At 34.3% G+C, this 20,383-nt stretch overlaps 2 protein-coding genes across 2 annotated transcripts; one reads left to right on the top strand and one right to left on the bottom strand.

Moving 5' to 3' along the window:
* Positions 1–4,270: 4,270 nt before the first annotated feature.
* LOC144438561 (glucosamine-6-phosphate deaminase 2-like) lies at positions 4,271–10,342 on the bottom strand. Its single transcript, XM_078127643.1, has 6 exons — positions 10,252–10,342; positions 9,741–9,965; positions 8,288–8,389; positions 7,375–7,557; positions 6,576–6,760; positions 4,271–5,400 (listed from the first exon to the last, which is right to left on the bottom strand). Exons 2-6 carry the CDS (start codon positions 9,862–9,864, stop codon positions 5,143–5,145), a joined length of 852 nt encoding a protein of 283 aa, XP_077983769.1. The 5' UTR covers positions 9,865–9,965; positions 10,252–10,342; the 3' UTR covers positions 4,271–5,142.
* Positions 10,343–10,557: 215 nt separating this feature from the next.
* Positions 10,558–19,859, top strand: LOC144439351 (mitochondrial disaggregase-like). Its single transcript, XM_078128634.1, has 13 exons — positions 10,558–10,801; positions 11,319–11,373; positions 12,344–12,430; positions 13,390–13,493; positions 14,216–14,344; positions 14,763–14,860; positions 15,209–15,323; positions 15,801–15,878; positions 16,551–16,813; positions 17,363–17,519; positions 17,995–18,188; positions 18,916–19,020; positions 19,423–19,859. Exons 1-13 carry the CDS (start codon positions 10,558–10,560, stop codon positions 19,666–19,668), a joined length of 1,875 nt encoding a protein of 624 aa, XP_077984760.1. The 3' UTR covers positions 19,669–19,859.
* The last annotated feature ends 524 nt before the right edge of the window (positions 19,860–20,383 follow it).

Genomic DNA, 20,383 nt, shown 5'->3' on the forward strand with positions numbered 1-20,383 from the left:
ATTACCTTAATTCGAGTATTGGAATTGGGTTTGGCATATTATTAAATCAACAGGCCATCTATTTAGATTTAATGAAGGCATTTTCTGGCTGCGATTAATCGGAAAAGATTTTATTTTTTCCTTGCAAGGATTATTCACATCGATATCGTCTTCGGTGGTGCTATTGCTTTTTTTTATAACCACTAAGAAGTTTTATTATTGAAAGTTGTTACTTAAGGTTTTCTATTGGTTTTATTGGTTTTTTTCCACACATTATATCCGGACTCTTCAAATTTGAAATTTGCCGTCAGACATGTTCCGCAAGACAAGATGGAGCAGGATGGTATAAGTATGATAACACGGGATTAATAATTCATTGCATAAACTCAGATTTAGATCTTTGCATTGCATTATATGAGTGTAACTATTAAAATAATAACCCGCCAGTCTCTTTATAAACGCCTTCTTCACCGAAGTATTTACCCAAATTATATGACCCTAAACTTAGCTTACATTTACATTTTAACATCATGAAAGAATAACGATCACATTTTCCAAACTTAGCGCCACTAGTATGATATTTTGATGGACTATTATGTTTTACTGGAAATGTACAATGACATGTAATTAACTTTATGTCAAGGATTATCACTGGGACTGGGAGAGACAGCAGTAGCAGTACGTCGAGGCTATATATGTGCACATGTCATTATCTTTGCTGGTGATGCGAATTACCAAGAACTGAACCCCAACCGTCTGATACGAAATTGTCTATAGACTCGCTGCCATCCTAATTTTAAGGCCTGTCAAGATATAATAAATGTAAACATGATAATTAATAGAGCTGAAATTTGTATTTTTCATTTTTAGATTAAATGGAACAATTAATGTTTTTCTGTGCTTAAATTAAAATGGTGATAATTCACTACATAATAGATATTTTAAGTATTAATTGATATTCTGATCACAATTATAAACATAGCAACTCACAGAACTATATAATGCAAGGCTACAAATACATGTTATAATGAAAATGGAAAATGATTGGTAAAAATATTGAATTTACCTTAAAAACAATTGGTCTGTAATTACTGAATAAAATAGCATGTAAATTGACTGTCAAATTTACTAAACATTGCGGATAATTCAAGTGCAATTATACATCAGGTACTCTAGCAATGTATGGCATTTAGGTTGTCACAAATTTTCGCCTGTGCATGATGTATGGGCCTCACTTGTATGATCACGATGATCCGTTTGTCACCCATCTCCCTGTCTGTTTGTCTGTCTGTCTGTCTGTCTGTCTGTCTGTCTGTCTGTCTGTCTGTCTGTCTGTCTGTCTGTCTGTCTGTCTGTCTGTCTGTATGTCTGTCTGTCTGTCTCCCTATTCCTCCCTCCCTCTACCTCCCTCCATCTACTCTGTGTGTCTGTCCGTCCGTCCCTCTCTCTCCCTCGCTCCCCCCTTCCCCTCCCTCCCTCGCTCCCTCCCCACTCTCCTCCCTCTCTCGCTCGCTCAGCGTCATGATTTTCAGTATATTCAATCAAACAACATATAAGGAAAGCATAAAGTTGTAATTTATGGGAAGAGAACAAGTATGTTACACTAACGTGTTTATCAAGATTGTTCATTAGACATAAATGTAATAATTCTACGCATATGGATTGCACATGTGGTACATGATTCACACATCAACCACGTGGAATATTTACAGTTTGAATGCAACATTTCATAAGAAATCACATAATATTATCATTTTATGTACAACAGCAAATTAAAGCTAGACAAATACGTGTACTTGCAAGTAGACTCGAGGCTAAATAGTTGCAAGAATAATAACCCTCAGTACGTGTATACATATTTAGAACATGTTAAATTTGCCGAATCACATGATAAGAAATACAAACTTGATGGGACTCTAATTGCATTCCGGTGGAAAACAATTTTCAAGGTACACGTTAAGTTTTTTCAATTTTTTTTTCGTGGTAGATCTTTGACAAGACAAATGTTTGTTTTTTCGCCCGTAAAATAAATAAAAACACGAAAAACGTACTCCAGAAAGTTGTTGAGAGGTAATATACAGTGAGATAAAATAGATCATTTCATCACGTCTCTGCTTGATTGATTGGGCAATAGCATATAGTAGACAGAGGGGAACACGATGTCGTCCTTATAGACATGTACACTTTTATTGTGGTTGTTTATTGAAACAATTCTCACCATATGTGTTCATCAGGTGTCCATCTTTTAAATATCACAAAGACATCCTTCGCATCACATCATTTGCAGATTGGTCGAGTTTTATGTTCATATATACTTTTCATAAAATTAAATACAAACCGCAGTTTGAAGCAGTTAAAGAGAAACCCAACACATTTCTAAACATGGGTCTGGAATACGTGTTAAGCTAAAATGTCGTTCACTTTTACTTGTCTATTACAAGCACAATATGTGGTTACGTTTTAAACTACTTCCATTTTACAGTGAAAATACGTAAAAAAGAAAAAAAAAGAAAAAAAAAGAAGATATTTATTATCCAAGGTTTTTGAACGGTTGCATTTTTTATCAGCAAATCAGCAAAAAGGGTAAAGAAAATTTAAAAAACTCAAATAGATCAGATGACTTTCAAACTTATTCTTCCTATTACGTTATTTAGCCTATCAGTATTTATAAATATTAATAGATATTTTAGAGTTATTATTACCCCTAGCACAGATCTAAAAATGATTTGTATTCTCCACCTACCTGGTATTGTTTATGACGATCTCATAAAGGCGATTGTTTAACTACTATACCACATCACGACTATATTTCAAGTCAGTAACACATCAGGTCTCATAATCATCACACTGCCAATAGTACAAACACGATTTGATTACAAAACATCTTGTTTCTAGAAGACTTAGTATGTTTGTACAGAAAAGGAACATACCACTGTAAAGTATTTAGTATTCTGGTGTTCTTGTGGGGTTTATGATAGAAACATGCGAACATGTAGTGAAGCAAATAAGGTTGGATTATGAAAGAATGACAAAATAAATACTTAGTAGATATTACATATTAAATTGTCAGCATTTTTTCCCTCAAGCTGGGGTTATCACACTTGTCACAGTAGTGGTGAGGGGGACAAGTACGTTTTAGTTATAGAAAACAAATCAGCAGGGACGCACGCTCAGCAAATTCATCAAGGCCGCAAGACATGGAGCGAATCGTGTTGTTACTCTCAATGACGTCCTGTTTTATGTTTTATATGTCAAATTCAAACAAGTGTGACTGTGGAACTTTGCTGGTAGCACTTTTTTCAATATTGACAGGTGTCAGGAAGAATTAATATCAAAATAATTGGTATGTATATTTGATGGCAACGTGTTTATACAGTATTAACGCATTCGACCTATAAATTCGCTACAAGGCCTTTTCATTTCGTTCGTGGACTGGCTGCATTATCTTTACTTTATTAGGATAAGTAATTTCCCAACGGTCATGCATTGCTACCATAATGACAATCCCAATGAAAGTTTATACACAATTCAGTCGTTGTGTTTTAGTGTATTTAACTTGCTGTCTCATCAATTTATGTTTTGGTATGCTTACGTCATAAATCTAAATAATTAAGGCAGAATGAGCCTCGGGGACAATTTTCCCTGTAAATCAAAGTTCTTCGACTCTCTCCAAACTTTGCCACATGAAATCAAAGCTTGCTCCTGGTCCTTTTGAAAAAAAAATAAAAGTAACGTTGAGGGTCACCATCTTGATGTCAAGGTAACCAACATTTGCTAATGGACACAACAGAGACCAAAAGCTGTCAATGATTGAAGCCTTGTGGAAATTCCGAGCATTTGCCTGCACAATTCATATGGGGAAAAATATAATACTATAAACAATTCTAAATTTTTTAAAAGTTATAATAAGGGGCATCTTCAAAAGCTCACTTTCCCCATGGTAAATGACAGAGTGGGACACAATTGAAGATCGTGCAGGAATGGCTGGATCTATCTATTGAGTTTCTACCTAGTCTGAATAAGTGCCCTCTCTCCATCCATCATATAAGAGCTATGTATTGATACAGATACAGATACAGATACAGATACAGATACAGGATCTGATACAGATACAGGTACAGACACAGATACAGAATCTGATAAGGTACAGGTACAGATACATATACAGATACAGATACAAAACCTTTTTAATATGCCACAAAAATTACACCCCAAAACTTATTTTATGTCCATTTATTTTTAGAACAAAAAGATAATGAGGTTGACAATGTTCGCATACATTCCATGTCATCAATAATAAAACCACAGTATACAGTATTCATGAAGAAAAGTCTTCTTATTAGTAAGGCTTGTATTTATTTCAGTGGAAAAGTGGATACAATACACTAAATGCAAATTACACACCCAAATTGATCACCTTGTTATTGGTTCTTAATTAATATATAGCAAAACGGTCTTTTTGTTAAGGGCGGTGTGAGCTGGTAAAATCTACCTGGGTTCCCCAGTTATTTAACCAGGATTCACGAACAGATTTGAGGTAGTTTGTATGGGAGGCTATGCAACTTTTACCCCTTTCTCCATTTCTGTTTAATACCAGGCTTTTCAAACCTTAGCAAAAACACTGCAAAACAAGTAGTAAATATCTCAGCAGTTATGGTCTATTCTTGTTTGCAAAATGTCTGTGGTATTGGAACAAAGCAAGACAATCATTTTGTTACTTTTTACTCTTGCTTGTAAATTTCCATCGACTTAAATTTTACACGTCTCTGCCATTTTGTTTGGGTTATGCAAAATGCTTGATTGTACATCATCATCTCATAAATATTGGACCCAGTGTTCTCCAGTTTAACCACTGGATGATACACAGTTAGCTTATGTGTCACAACTTTTCAAAGAATGGTGAGACTAGCAACAGTGCCCTCTGGTGTCAAGAGAGGCAATTGTTACAGCTACTTTTCCTATATATAGTTCACATATAATACTGTGGAGTTGTACAACGTGACTCTTATATACTTTGTAAAAACTTTGGCAACTATATATGTCAAAGATATATTTCAAATCAGACCTTTCTGAAACGTGCAAGCACCTTGGATTTTCCAAACTCACAGCAAGTTATCTATTCACTACAACCGTACCAAAGGTAAAGGTTAACACACATTTTCTTCAGTCTTGTGAGATTCTCTGTCTTTTCAATGGATTTGCATTGGCAGGGTCTTCCACTAATTTGTTATGCACATACATCAGACCTTTGAAATACTTGACAGTTTTCACCCTTAACTCCAGAGTGGCATCATCATCACACACAAAGATAGATTTGGGATGTTGTTGGAATGCCGACACAGTCCACATGTGACAGACACCTTCCTCTATGGCTTTGTACAAGGCAAATGCTTTGTGACCACCAGTAATCAAAATCATCACCTTAAACATACAAACATTATTTAATTATGAGTAATAAGGTTTAATCATGACTATGTCAGTCCAACTCATTGTACATTTGTACATTGATATGATTTATGCTGTGTGTGTGGGTGTCTGTCAGTCTGTCTGTCTACTGTGTTTTTCAAAGTTTATGTATGCATATGTAATATGTGTGCTGGCCTCTTTACACCAATAAGCTGCTATCTTCTTCAGGTTGTCCCAATATCCATTCAAACTGTTTTAGTTAGCCACACTGCTGCAAAGCCATTACCATATGTTTCATTTACATAATTATCTGTTAATTACCTACATGTAATTTATTACACTTTATGTGTTGTGTTAATGTTAACACCTGTGTTCATCACAGTTGCAAGTGTTCATTTACACTATGACCTCATTTGAATAATCATAGTCCAACTTAGGTAATCACTCACACTGACTCTTATTAGCATACTGGGTGAATATTTTCAAACTGAAATAACACCTTGATTGACATGGGAATTAGGTCAAGCTGAAGAAGATGACAGCTATTGGAGTCAGCCAGTACCATAAACAGGCTAGTTTCTCGTCTTTTTTGTTAAAGAGTCTACATAGCAGTACATGTAAGTAAATTTATCAAGCTCCCTATACACAGTTGTTGATAGTATATGTACAATCATGTTACTGTTCACACTTGTCTTAATAGTTGTATTAATACCTAATAAAGATGCTGCTATGCTTCTTCCTCTTACACATTCAACATGATGAACCTTTTACCTTCATATGAACAGCAGCATCTAGTGACACATGGGGATGCAATCATGAAAGAATTTGTATTCGATATTTCCCTACTATGAATATAAATGTATAATGCACTGAATTTAATCTTTGAATATTTATTATTGAGGTAACTTTGAATATTTACTAACCAATTAATGGAAAAGGGTTGACATGTTTTCATCACAAGGTTTGCAGAAATCAAATAGTTCTTGAGGAATGGCACATTTGAAGTGCCTTGCCTAAAGACTTCACACAATCATAGATAGAGTTATTTGCAAAAGTTATCATGCTATGACCGACCTTTAAACATATCAAAATTTGGTATTACATTGGCTTGAGTTTCGGCTGTTGGAACTGGGGTGGGGGTGGGGTTGGGGTTGGGGGGTGTGGGTGGGTGGGTGTTGGAATGAGCTCACCTCTCTTGCATCCATGACAGTACCTACACCAACTGTTAATGCCATGGTAGGAACTTTTGAGATGTCGCCATTGAAAAATCGTGCATTGGCTTCAATAGTGTCTTGTGCTAGGGTTTTGACCCTAGTTCTGGATACAAGACTTGACCCTGGTTCATTGAAGGCAATATGGCCATCTGGACCAATACCTGTAGGTTACAAAAGAAATGTATACATTTAATGTAGGTATTTTGACATATTATATACCTTGACTTTCGAACTATTGTAAGTTTGCAATCTTCAGATTTTAAAGAATTTAGTAAATAATTATGCACACTGATTATAACAAAGAACACATGTCCTGTAAAGTTTGTTGATGAAAATATCAGATAATTCTCATCTGCTTCCATCTTACACAGAGCACGTGGAGCATATAAAAGCTGTAAGTCCCTATAAAAAAAATTCCAACATTTAAGGTTGAGGCTGGGTCTTTTTACTTTGTGTCTTTTCCATACTGCGCAGGTAAGATGATGTTCTAACCTATCTAGCAAGTATGCGCTTGCTTGTGAGCTGTATGCACTGACAAATCTGGTTTCACACATCTTTGACTGTCTGAGATATGATTGATTGACAAGTACATTCCAATATATCTACCTGAAAGGTTTTAACTGACATCCATAGAAGCTGCATCTTGCTAACTAGTAGTGGACCCATAGTCCACGGTCTGACTACAGGTATATACAATGTACTTGGAATTACATTTACAATGATCATTTAGGAATGCATGGCTGCACCTCAGTTCTAGAAATATGTACAAGCTTACCTCCTATAAAGAGATCAACACCCCCTGCCTCTGTGATTTTCTTTTCAAAGTTATCACACTCTGTCCCAAGATCTGGCGCATTACCATCAAGAAGGTTGACATTCTCAGGTACAATGTCAATATGCTTGAAAAAGTTATCCCACATGTAGGTATGGTAGCTCTCTGGATGATCTCTTTCAAGCCCTAGGATCATACAAAGGTATCATCAATATATGGTATGATGAACTGATGTTGCAAACAAATTGAAATGGAAAAAAGATACTGTAACACTCCTTGTCAAAACAAAACATTATTCATTCAATTTTGCTATCATACACCTAAAATGATGTAGGCTTGGTGTTTCACTCATGGGACATTACAGCTTAAATGATGTAGGCTTGGTGTTTCACTCATGGGACATTACAGCTTAAATGATGTTGGCTTGGTGTTTTACTCATGGGACATTACAGCTTAAATGATGTTGGCTTGGTGTTTCACTCATGGGACATTACATTTTTGGCACAAAGATAGACTTATTTCAAATCTAGACTAACAATAAGAGACAAAATAAACACAGTAGGATCCTTTCACATTGAACACTGATAAGCAATGTTGCTATTTGTTCACAGTGCAGTAGAAACTAGCTGCAATAATGGTAGCGTTTGATGTGATTTTGAGGGTTTTTCGTCTCTTTTTGTGCCTTATTTCGTTCTGAAGTTTAACCCGAATCAAACGCTAAAATTCCTCTAGCGCAAACGCAAATAGACGAGACCATGTTATGTCACATGAGTGAAACACCACGCCTACATCATTTTAGCTATACAGTATAGCATGTGCAGTTTCTTGTTGGTGTCTGGGTGGTTATATTAAACAGAGCAGTGAACACAGACACAACACAGGAGATAACACAATGCAAACTAATCATCATACTAACCTACATATTCATCCATGTTAAATGTTTTCACATACTTAAATGATAAATCTCCATTTTTGTAGAATTCAACCAATTTTTTGTACATACCAAGTGGCGTCGACCCTTTGTGAAAAAACAAAAGATAAATACACAAATTGTCATTACTGTTTGCATATTTTTACAGTGCGCATGGAAATAATATCCTGATATTGTCTTCTGTACAATTATTGTGAGGAATCTTTGGACGAGTGATTGGAATTCAGGTGTATTTGACCTACAATGTACTAGGTTATTAACAGACAACCAACAAACACCCAAATATTTGAACAAGTACATAATAATGTTATAATAATGTTGGTTTTATATAGCACTTTCCCACTTTTATTACCTATTACCACAATTATTACCTCTGTCATGGATCTATAGCAGCACAATGGTCCTGTATACTTTCTCAACTCCCTGGGGAGCATACAAGTATACATTCCAATATATCTACCTGTATACACATATGTTTCAGGTTTTTCATTACTCAACTTGAAATCACCTTTCTTTCCAGAATGTTAAGTCATTTAGAAATTGTGAAAGTTTCTTTCATATTTTAACATTATATATATATATATATATATATATATATATATATATATATATATATATATATATATATATATATATATATATATATATATATATATATTATATATATATATGAGTTGTCTGACGATCGCACAATGCGTGAAACTCCGAGTTACAACCAAGAAAGAGTTCCAGTACTACCAAAACTATATATATATATATATATATATATATATATATATATATATATATATATATATATATATAAACCATCTTTTTATTAGCAGTACTATATTTTCCCACTGTGTAGTCAGTGCAAATTTGTGCCTATACAGTTAAGTAGTTTAACAGCTGTTGCCATGATTTCAATAGTACACGTACATGGTACCACATGGTAACGAACAAAAGAAATCAATTCATAAAAATCAAATGACATATTAAAAAACCACAAAAAAATGGTACTTATTGGAGGCTACTGTTCAATATATATACATGTATGTTCAAAAAACATGTATCATATCTTTTTTGTGTGTGGGTATTTTTTATTTACACAGTATACATGTATATATCATTATATGTATGCTATACTCATTCTTATAGAAAATGAATAAGTGGAAATGACTAAATATTAATTCAATAATATTGGATGTACAAATATATTGTCTCCAATGATGGAATGTAGTAAAATAATAACATATTGGTGTATGCTCAATGTTTAAATGGGGTGGGGTGGGTCATCACATTAGTGTTATCTTAATAAATTACATGGGATCATTCTTTTGTTCTGTACCACAGATACCAAGTGTTTCCCCTACAGCACTGCCAAACAATTATCACGCCTACATTTTCATTCTACTTCGAAGCGATATGTTACAATGCTAAAAAAACAAGATGCGGTTACCTGTGGGAAGACCCAATGTAAAGTATTTCTTTGGTCCAGGATTGAACTCAAGGATTCTGTTTCTGACATATTTGGCAGCCCATTCGCTGGCATCTTTGTATTTGTCTAATATCACCAGACGCATTGTTTACACGACCCTGTAGACTTTGCTTGATTATGTTACGATAACAAGGCAAGTTGAAGTGTTCTGTAGACACTCTCCGACACAGACGCTCTCCAGTTTACCTGTGAAGCAAATGATTGATTATTGCAGCGATCATATCGCCGAAAACTATTTTAACGATCAGAGAAGGGGCGTAGATACAACAGAAACTGCACACGTGCCCATTTCCCGCTTCCTGTACGCTTGTACATTGTATGTAGGTGACCTCGCTTGCCATACATTCTGAAGCCGTTGTATATGAGCCGACACAACACCCGGCGAACAGTGGATACGACAGTTACAAATAACGTTAACACTGGTACTGTCAAATTCACAACCTTTTCTATTAGTATATGTAAAAATTTTTACCTTAAAACACAAGCTTAAAAGGTAGAAAAAATAGAAACCAGTGAGCGCTGAAAAGCCGAACTCTGAGGAAACTAACCGACGACGTCTGCAAATTCACTGTAAGTCGTAAAACGGTAGTACTCATTTTGTACTTGTGAAAACCGCAGAATTATTTTTTTTTCCATTAAAAAAACCCAATGCAAAATGGTTATTGTGGAGAAGGAAGACTTCAAACGGATTTCATTTCCAACGTGATGTGTGATATATGTGATATATGTATCTACGACATCATGAGGTTGCCGTAAAAAGGTATGTCATGTTTAGAAAATGGCGACTCCCATGAACTGTGTACTGCGGCGTGTACATCATCTTCGTCGATTATTTTCGCCGTCAGCTACGTTGCAATATAGGTGGGGATGCAGGAGTTATCATTTGAGACCAACGATTAAAGCGGTCATTTTAAACCCCACGCTATTGAGGCCGTTCTTTAAGTTTGGTAAGGGTATCGCCGGTTTGTTGACAACGGTCGGGTTCTGTAGTGTGGCGTACTGTTTGGATATCGCAAAAACAAGTAAGTGAGAACACATTTCGTTGCTTCTGGATACTATAGTTCACTAAAGAAAACGATTATAGGTAATGACATTTCGCGTGAGAAGTCAACCAAGTTTCGCTAGTGATTTTGTGCAATGAATGTAACATCGTCCTAGGTACATGTCGTTGTGACGTTGAACTGAACTCATGAAGATGACGAAATCGTACAGAACATTTTCGTCATGAAAAGATAAAGATACAATCACAAAATAAATATAATAAAATTACATAAATGGAGTGTTAGATGAGTGTTGTGATTGTTTTACCCATAATATTTATTTGTACAATTGGATTTATAATATAATTCCACGAACACAAGTCTACAAGGTGTAGACTGTAAGATCGTGTTGCTTCGCCCTCACCGACCTGCTCTTAACGGGGTTGATACGTGAGGGCGCCCCGTCACGGCGTACAGACTATAAGATTTTATACACACCATCATACATGTCGTTATTTCAAAACTTTAAAAATCAATGATTTCTTGTTGTATCTTACAGGGAAGGAGAAATTGTTTACGGCTGCATTGACAGATGATGTAGTTGAATTAAATAGGTAATATATTGGAATGTATTTAAAATTATAAAGAAACTTCGTGGATATGAAAACAAAATTAAGATGTGTATATTTATGTGTATTTACAGGAACATCAGTTCATCTTTTCACACTCTTTATCTTTTTATTAATTTTCTTCATTTAAATTTTGATTTCTACAATGTCCTTAAAAGGGAACACCACTCAATGAAATGAAGGCATTTTCAGAATCTTTGGATTCTGGAGATTCATTTCATGATTTCGCATCACATAAATTTCCCTTGATTGCCAAGAAATTGAAAGAAGTTGAAAGTTGCTTCGCATTCATTGTTGTAACAGTGGTCCTGCATTTCCTCATGGGAGTTAGCTGACAAGAATATATGCCAGATGAACAATAAACATTAAGAACTGTATGTGAAGACAATGAAAGGACTTTGGAGTCATAAATTTTCATTATTCATTCATGGATGGAGAGAAATTGTCACTCGAATGTCTGGTATTCATCTAATATTTATGCATGTCTGCCAACTCCCATGAGGCAATGGTGGACACTGATAAGACAGTCACAGATGAATGAGTGTGAAACAAGTTTTAATTGGTGTTCCTTGAGAATTGCCTAAAATTTACGTGATGTAAAATCATGACTCTCCAGAACCTAACATTAACAAAATACCTTTATTTCATGGAATGGTCTTCCCATTTAAGAATTAAAAATATGTGACTTCAGACCTGATTAAGAATGGAGAATTTAAAAAAAAAATGTTTTGATTTCTTTTGCTAATTTTGCTAAAACTTCATCTACCGCACTAGTCTTGGTTACCCCTACTCTGGAACTGGGGGCTTTCTTCCACTACACCTGCAGAGACATGAAGTACTTGCCATATTTTATATTGCCATAGAATCCAAAGGGGATAGTATTTTGGTAGAGTAAGCACCAAGTCAATTTAATTGAAGCAGTTATAATAATGAAATAATTTTTTTTCTTGCATAGACTTATCAAAGATGGTATTGATGTAGATCAACGCCATGAATTGGGATGGACGCCACTGATGGTAGCCGCCATGAATGGTAATGAATGGTGAGTTTGATATGTACTACACAGTCTGAGTCACTAGACAACTAAGATCATAATACATACATGTTTGTCAGTACTTTACAATAATTACCATCATGCTTAATTTATTCAAAATATGCAAATTGTATGCAAATGAAAGTAAGCTATTAGTTGACAATAAATTTTAGCTTCTAGTTACCACTTATATATTCACATCCTATCTAAAACGCACTGTTACCTCTTTAGAAATATTGATAATATTTGAAAAAATTTCAGGATATAACAACAGGAGACTTGCAAGCAGTGAGAAGTGGAACTTGCGACAAATAGGGAAAGTAAACTAATGAACTGGATTAATAACACTTGCCACAGCCTGTTGAAAGTAGTGAATGTAGCTATTATGTAAAGAGGCCTTGTAACTGTAGGTTTCAATTGATGAAAATTTGTATACATCCAATGTGTCAAGTGTTATTAATTCATTTGTTTACTTTTCCTGTTTGTCACAAGTTCTGCTTCTATATGGTTGTATGTCTCCTGGGTTACATTTAGCCTTCACTGCAGTCACTCATAGCCACCACTGTGTGATTATTGGCAAGCTACCAGTAAAGAACAACAGATCTCTAGAAGAACGTGGCTGCCATAAAGGCCATTCCTAGTATAGTAACAACACATTACTCTTCAGAAGGGCTATTTGGCTGAAGAGTAGCCATTCAAGCTATCAATCATCATTAGGTACATGTCATCCTTATGGCTAATGGCAAAAAAAAAGAGAGGAAAATCAACTAAAACAGAACAAAAATACCACCAGCCATTATTTAGCTAAACAGCTTATGAACATGTACTACCAGCTAAATACTGTAATCCAGCTAAACTTCACGTTTAGGTCACTATCTTTCAGGTAAACCAAAAATGATTTACAAGTATTGATATTATTACCCACACTTCTATGTATAAATTGAATTCTTTATACTTCAATATTTTAGTGCTGTAAGAGTTTTACTCGATGCTGGAGCCAATCCTGATTTAGGAGATGAATTCACTAATATATTTGACATGTCTAGAAGAAAACAAATTAACTCTCTCCATGGTAAGATGATTATTTTAGACTCGTACAGTGTGAAATTAAACAGTAATGTATGTATACATTGCTAAAGATCAGACCAGCTGATCATGTTGCTCTGTATATAACACATCGTGTAGTGACATTACATGGTATCCCTTCTCACTTTGGTTATCATTTTGACACCATCCAATTTTTTTTAAAAAGTATTGTGAATTGGCACCATCATTAACATGCATCTACACACCTTATTGCCTTATTTTCTGAAGTTTTCTAATGACTCATCATTTTTAATATCACAGAGAATTGACATTTTCACCAAAACACATCTTTTTTTACAACAGCGCCCTCTAGTGATGCAAATTAGTTTGATTTTGTGGCTTGTCTAAATTTACTTCTGTGCTGTACTCATAGAAGGGTGAAATTTACACAAATATATTTGTCAAAATTCTCACAATTTTGACACTGTTAATAGAGACTTCTGAATGATAATAGAGTGACATGACTGCTACTGTCATTTCAGTGAAAGCTACTTGCATGTATCATCAAAATACACAGAGCAAATCGTCATATTTGTTTCAAGTTACAAGCAGTATGGCTAGAAACCAAAACAATTCTCAGTGTTTTGGGCATGGGCAAAAAAGATAACACACTCCACTTCAAAGCCTGTAAGATCTGACAGCATCCAGTCACTTTAACCTGCCTGTGGACTACTTTACAATCAGCCTATGTAATATTCCTTTCATTAGTTTTAGTAACAAGAGAAGATGAGTTCTGTGACCATTTGAATAACAGAGCCAACTTTAGAGGATGTACTGCTTTACATTATGCAGTACTTGCAGATAATAACCCTGTGGTCAAGGAACTTCTTGATGGAGGTTAGTTTGATTTCACACTTGTTTGAAAACAAGCCAAGAAATGTAGTTGTAGTGGTATTTGAATAACTGCCAAGGTAGATCTGAAACTGTATACCTTACCTCACAAAGTACATGTACATGTGGATAACTCACTTGCTAAGCTTTTAACTTAAGATGTGAATTTGAATTCACCTACTCATGTAATGGTATTCCTTAAGACTCTCCTTGCCAATATGAGTATACATTCACTTTTCAGTGCCTTTGCACTGATGCACAAAAATCACACAAAAAGGGAGAAACATGGGAAAGCTACACAATTTTCATTAGTTCATCTTGATTTTAGAAACCCTAATAAAGAATACATTTGTGAGGATAATCAACATGAAGTCTTGCCACATAATGTCACTTAATTACTACTATTCATAACTATTTTATCTAGGTGCTAGCCCATTTATTGAAAATGACAGTGGACATCGTCCAGCCGAATATTCCAGGAATTCAGATATTAAGAAAATTCTCGCCAACCATGAAACAAAGGTAAGCCTTAAAATGTAAAGGATGCCTTATGAATTCACTCTGTTTGATAAAAAAACACCCTGGATGTTAAATGAGAAAATGTTGATTTCACTCACTTTCACATTGATCTGAATGAAATAAGGATGGAAGTGACATACAGGCCTTGCTAGGCAACTTTCATCTGAATATATTGTCAATTGCAATTACAATAACAATACAAACAGTTGACAACATATGTAACCACAGACAACTAACAGTTATCTGTGATGTAACAGAAGTCTAGTTGTTATGTTCAAGTGTATTACCTTAATTTTTTAGTACTGTAAACATGTATATTCATACAAACATCTTTGTTTTTTTCATTCTTAGTTTAGTGAACTCAAAGCAGAGAGAGAAGCTGAAAGAAGACGAAACTTTCCTTTGGAACAAAAACTTAGAGAACGTTTAGTAGGCCAAGAAGGAGCTATTACAACTGTTGCTGCATGTAGGTAAACTATGTACAGAGTATAATTAAACTGTTAATAAAACATGATGGTCTAATGTTTTATGTATTTGTTGCTTGGTAACACAGTATTCAGCACAAATAAACTACAAGGTTCAGTCATGTTATGGATGGCTGACATTCATGTAGATAAACACTTTTAAGAAATTAATACATAGCTGTACAGTTGTGCTACAACGGCACTGGCACTATTTTTTAATCTACTAATAAAGCTCAGTGGTCATGTGTTGCACAGCTTCAGTGTACATGTCTTTTTATGGAATTTACAAACAAGAATTTGATATATTCATATGTTTCAAATATTTTCAATGACACTTTTACTAAATGACAGAATCAAAGGAAACACATAGATAAACAACTGGTTTAACTGTAATGTGATATTGTGTTGACTGTGCTTTAGACAAAACAGTGGTTGTATTTTTCAAAGTTTGCCCTTGACATGAGTCATTTTCTTTTCAGCAATCAGAAGGAAAGAGAATGGTTGGTATGATGAAGATCACCCACTTGTATTTCTCTTCTTAGGTTCATCTGGAATTGGTGAGTTTAATTCATACATATCATCACCTCAATATAGTTTAGATACTAGTACCTGACTGCTTGTACATATTTCTTAAAGGAAAAGGATACCGTGTGAATTCGCTGTTTAATAAAATTTTAGATGTTAAATGAAGTAAAATAAGTTGGTTTCATTCACTTTCACTTTTTAGTGTGGTGTTGGCAATGCCATTGGTCAAAACTTTGGCAGAGGTGAGGTTGCGGGACTTGCCAGGGAACTTCTTTTAATGATATTGTCGCCAGCTTGTATTGATATACAGGGGAAATAGTCAACAAAATGTTTAAGAGCAGTTGCCAGGCAAGGCCCATACATTACTTCCACTTATGTTTCAAATGATACCAGGTCTGTACTGATAGGTGAAAGTGAATGAGACCAATATATTTCATCACCCTTAATATTCAAATTTTTATTTAAACATAGTGAATTATGATGTAATCAGTGTACATTGGATGTGTACAGTGTAAGCAACTTATTTAATGTCAAGAGAGTGAGTAAAAAGCTCATAGTGAGAGGAAAAAAAGATATGGATATTGATAGAGGGAGAAGGGTGGGGGGGGGGGACAAGAGGTGAGAAGTTAGAAAATATGGAAAGGATGATACAAATACCGTTTCCAAATTCATCTTATTCCATTTTAATTTGTTTTGAATCACAGGTAAGACAGAACTTGCAAAACAAGTTGCTGACTATTTACATAAAGATCTGCGGAAGGGATTTATCAGAATGGATATGTCAGAATATCAAGAGAAACATGAAGTTGCCAAGTTTATAGGTTCACCTCCAGGTTATATAGGGCATGAACAAGGAGGTCAGCTGACCAAGAAACTTAAACAGTGTCCAAATGCAGTAGTTTTGTTTGATGAAGTAGATAAGGCACATCCCGACGTATTGACTATTATGCTGCAGTTATTTGATGAGGTAGGTGTGTGGATGACATGAAGACAACAGATACAGTCATTAAACCCTTAATGAGATATAGATGATACACTTCATGCAGAAATTATGCTGACTTTGTTTGATCCTAGGAGTTAACAATTGATATATTTCTGTTAACTAGCAAACTTTAAAATGACAGTAAATTAGTAATACAGTGTTCTCCCTAGGAAGTTACCCAAGTGGCAAGCTAATTTACACATGAATTTAATGTTTTTGTTGCAAATGACATGTTTTTGCTGTCCTAGGCTATTCATGTTGTTTGACATACATTAATGGCCCTGGGAGAACACTGCTGAGTAACCTTTATCACAAGGGATGCAGTCAAATAACACAAAATGTACATATGGGCAAAATATAATGTAGTACGTTTGTATTAAAGTATTTGACAATTTGAAGAAAAAAAGGCTGAAGCAGACACAGTTGATAAAGTTATATAGTTCTATTCTGCATTCTGATTGCAGTTCCAATAGCCATGTACAAATTATATGTGATGACCCTTTTGTAATTTATCCGTATCATAACTTTAAACAGGGCAGACTTACTGATGGCAAAGGTAAAACTGTTGAATGTAAAAATGCTATCTTTATTATGACTTCCAACTTGGCAAGTGATGTGATAGCAACTCATGGCATGCAACTTAGGAAAGAAGCTGAACAGATTGCAAAACAAAGACAAGAAGGTAACTTAGGTGAGTAACAATGCAGATGTTTCACACTCCAAACACACACAGACATATGCAAACAAAGGACATGTACATACATACATACATACATACATACATACATACATACATACATACAGATATATACATACATACATACATACATACATACATACATACATACATACATACATACATACATACACACACACATACATACATACATACATACATACATACATACATACATTGTACATACATACATACATACATACATACATACATACATATATACTGGTACATATACATGTTTGACGCATTCACGCAAACAAATATACTGTATATATATATATATATATATATATATATATATATATATATATATATATATATATATATATATATATATATATATATATATATATATATATATATATATATATATATATATATATATATATATATATATATATATATATATATCCATATTATCTTGTTATAGATGACTTAGAAATTCCAGAGAAAATAACAATCTCAAGGAAGTTCAAGGAGCAAGTTGTGGAACCAATTCTAAAGAAACACTTTAGGAGAGATGAATTTTTGGGAAGAATTAATGAAATGGTATATTTCTTACCATTTTCAAGATCTGAACTGATTAAATTAGTTGTTAAAGAATTGGATTCCTGGTCAGAAAAGGTGAGTAAGATTTCACATGTGAATCCTTGAATGACAAATTAGATTCCTGGTCAGAAAAGATGGGTAGTCATGTGATTCCTTGATTGACAAAAGTGAATTTATGTACATGTTTGCTTTATTTACTACCAAAATTAAGAGTGTATAGAGTTTCAATATGTGGTGTGCATGCATACATACATATAAAATGATACATTGGTCATCTCAATGTGACAAATCAATTTCACCATCAGATGAGAGAAAGAAGATTCAAATGCAAAAATGTCTAGTTGTCTTTATGATGAGATGAAATGCAACATTTTATGTGCATGCGCTCTATCAGTGTTTGCATTTTGTTTGTGTAATTTGTAATATTAAAAAAATGTATGAGATATAAAAAAGCATTGTGTTGCCAAGTTGAAACACTGTACTCTCGTAAGTTTGGTACTACATGTATGTACTGTCTTGTGCAAACCTATAGGTTAGTTTTTCTGTCAATATCGTATACAAATAGATAAATATGATTCAGTGCTTTGTTTTTCTTTCAAATTTATAGTAAAACAACAGAAACCTAAAATTGTTAAAGAAAAGTTTGTTCCTTGACTCTATATCTTTGAAGTGTGAATACTACCTAGTACATACTATGAAGAATATATGGTTCATGGTTCCAAGGATCGATATGTCACATTCGTTTCCAATTTATCATTCCAAAGTAACTATACTGTACTGTTCTACCAACATACTGTTGCAGGCAAGAGAAAGACACAAAATGGAATTACAATGGGATAGACAAGTTCTTGATGTGTTAGCTGATGGTTATAATGTACATTATGGAGCCAGATCAATCAAACATGAGGTAATAGTCGATATGTTATTAATGCTGTAAAAAAGAAAGTTTGCAACTTCTAGAAATTTAAAATAGCTACATGTATTATAATTAATGTCATTAGAACGAATGTCCTTGCATGAAATATTATGATAAATTTTTTGTGGCCTCAGTTTCAATACATAATTAGGATAATGATACCAAAATGGCTTCATTTAAGATCAGGGATGTAGAGAGGATGTGACTAACTAGTATAATAGGGTCAATTTTGTTATTGGCCGCAGCCCCAGCTAAACTCTTTGAGTACCTTGTCAGTGACTCAAAATTCCAAATTCAAAGCAAATGTACTGTTTTGATTTGTCTTACACTTTAGCATAGTATCCAGTACATTGTAATCTACATATATTTTGTCTATCTCTTTTCTACTTTAAGGTTGAAAGAAGAGTTATCAACCAGCTGGCAGCTGCACACGAGAGGAGACTCATCCATAAAGGATGTTGCATCAGAATCACCGTTGACAACCCAAATGATGAACTCGCCAAAACATCAAAAGGGGATCTGTCACAATTACAGGCCCCCAAATCAACAATAATCAAACTCCAGTTGGTAGAGAAAGACAAGAAACTGTCCGATATTCCAACTTTTGACACTGAGAAACATGTCCATTCAAACTTTTGATGCAGAGAAACATGTTCGTTTTAACTTCTGACACATAGAAATGTGTCCATTCTAACTTTTAAGGCTTTTAGTTTTGAAAGTTTTGAAATTTTCCATAGAAAATGAAATGTGTGCTCAAGACTAGAATGCCTGAAGCAATAAATGAACTTCCAGAAAAAAAAGCATCCCATTCAAGTTCTTCTGGAATTTAGAGAGACAACCTTTGTAAATATGACAAACATTCTCAAATGTGTACTGCCGAAGTGACTAACTTCATGTTTTGGTTGCTAAATAAAGAAAAAACTATATATAAAGTATACACACAACGACTAGTTAGTGGTATTTGTCCTACATTTTGAGTTATAGTAGCAAATACACAGACATACAACATTATTGGCAGTGTTGACAATCACATTCATCAATCGCTCACCAAGAATTTAAAAAAAAATGATGAATGTTTGTCAGCTACTTGTAAACCACAATTGTCACATTTTGTGGTTTCAAATGTAAAGTTTGTGTACATATATTTACATACCTAATGTATATATAAACACCATACATCACTGTTGCATATGTCATGCATAAACATTAAATTCATAGGTTTTCGTGTTTGACGTCAGTAGATCATGTGAGGTACTGTTCGACTGAGTAATAATGGCCTCGTGAGCGGTGGTTATTTTAAGACTGTGACGTCATTGTTTAGGTAAGGGTAAGCTATAAAAATCTGAATACTACA

Source organism: Glandiceps talaboti, chromosome 8 (assembly GCF_964340395.1).
Source record: "Glandiceps talaboti chromosome 8, keGlaTala1.1, whole genome shotgun sequence".
NCBI classification, from domain to species: Eukaryota; Metazoa; Hemichordata; class Enteropneusta; family Spengelidae; genus Glandiceps; species Glandiceps talaboti.

Bases quoted from the DNA above. Each gene is read 5' to 3' on its own strand.
- LOC144438561 (XM_078127643.1), bottom strand. From the start codon at position 9,864: ATGCGTCTGGTGATATTAGACAAATACAAAGATGCCAGCGAATGGGCT. The intron at 8,390-9,740 runs GTAACCGCATCT...TTTTTCACAAAG, and splicing joins TACATTGGGTCTTCCCACAG to GGTCGACGCCACTTGGTATG. The intron at 6,761-7,374 runs GTAAGCTTGTAC...TGTAACCTACAG, and splicing joins TGTTGATCTCTTTATAGGAG to GTATTGGTCCAGATGGCCAT.
- LOC144439351 (XM_078128634.1), top strand. From the start codon at position 10,558: ATGGCGACTCCCATGAACTGTGTACTGCGGCGTGTACATCATCTTCGT. The intron at 14,861-15,208 runs GTAAGCCTTAAA...TTTCATTCTTAG, and splicing joins TCGCCAACCATGAAACAAAG to TTTAGTGAACTCAAAGCAGA. The intron at 17,520-17,994 runs GTGAGTAACAAT...ATCTTGTTATAG, and splicing joins AAGACAAGAAGGTAACTTAG to ATGACTTAGAAATTCCAGAG.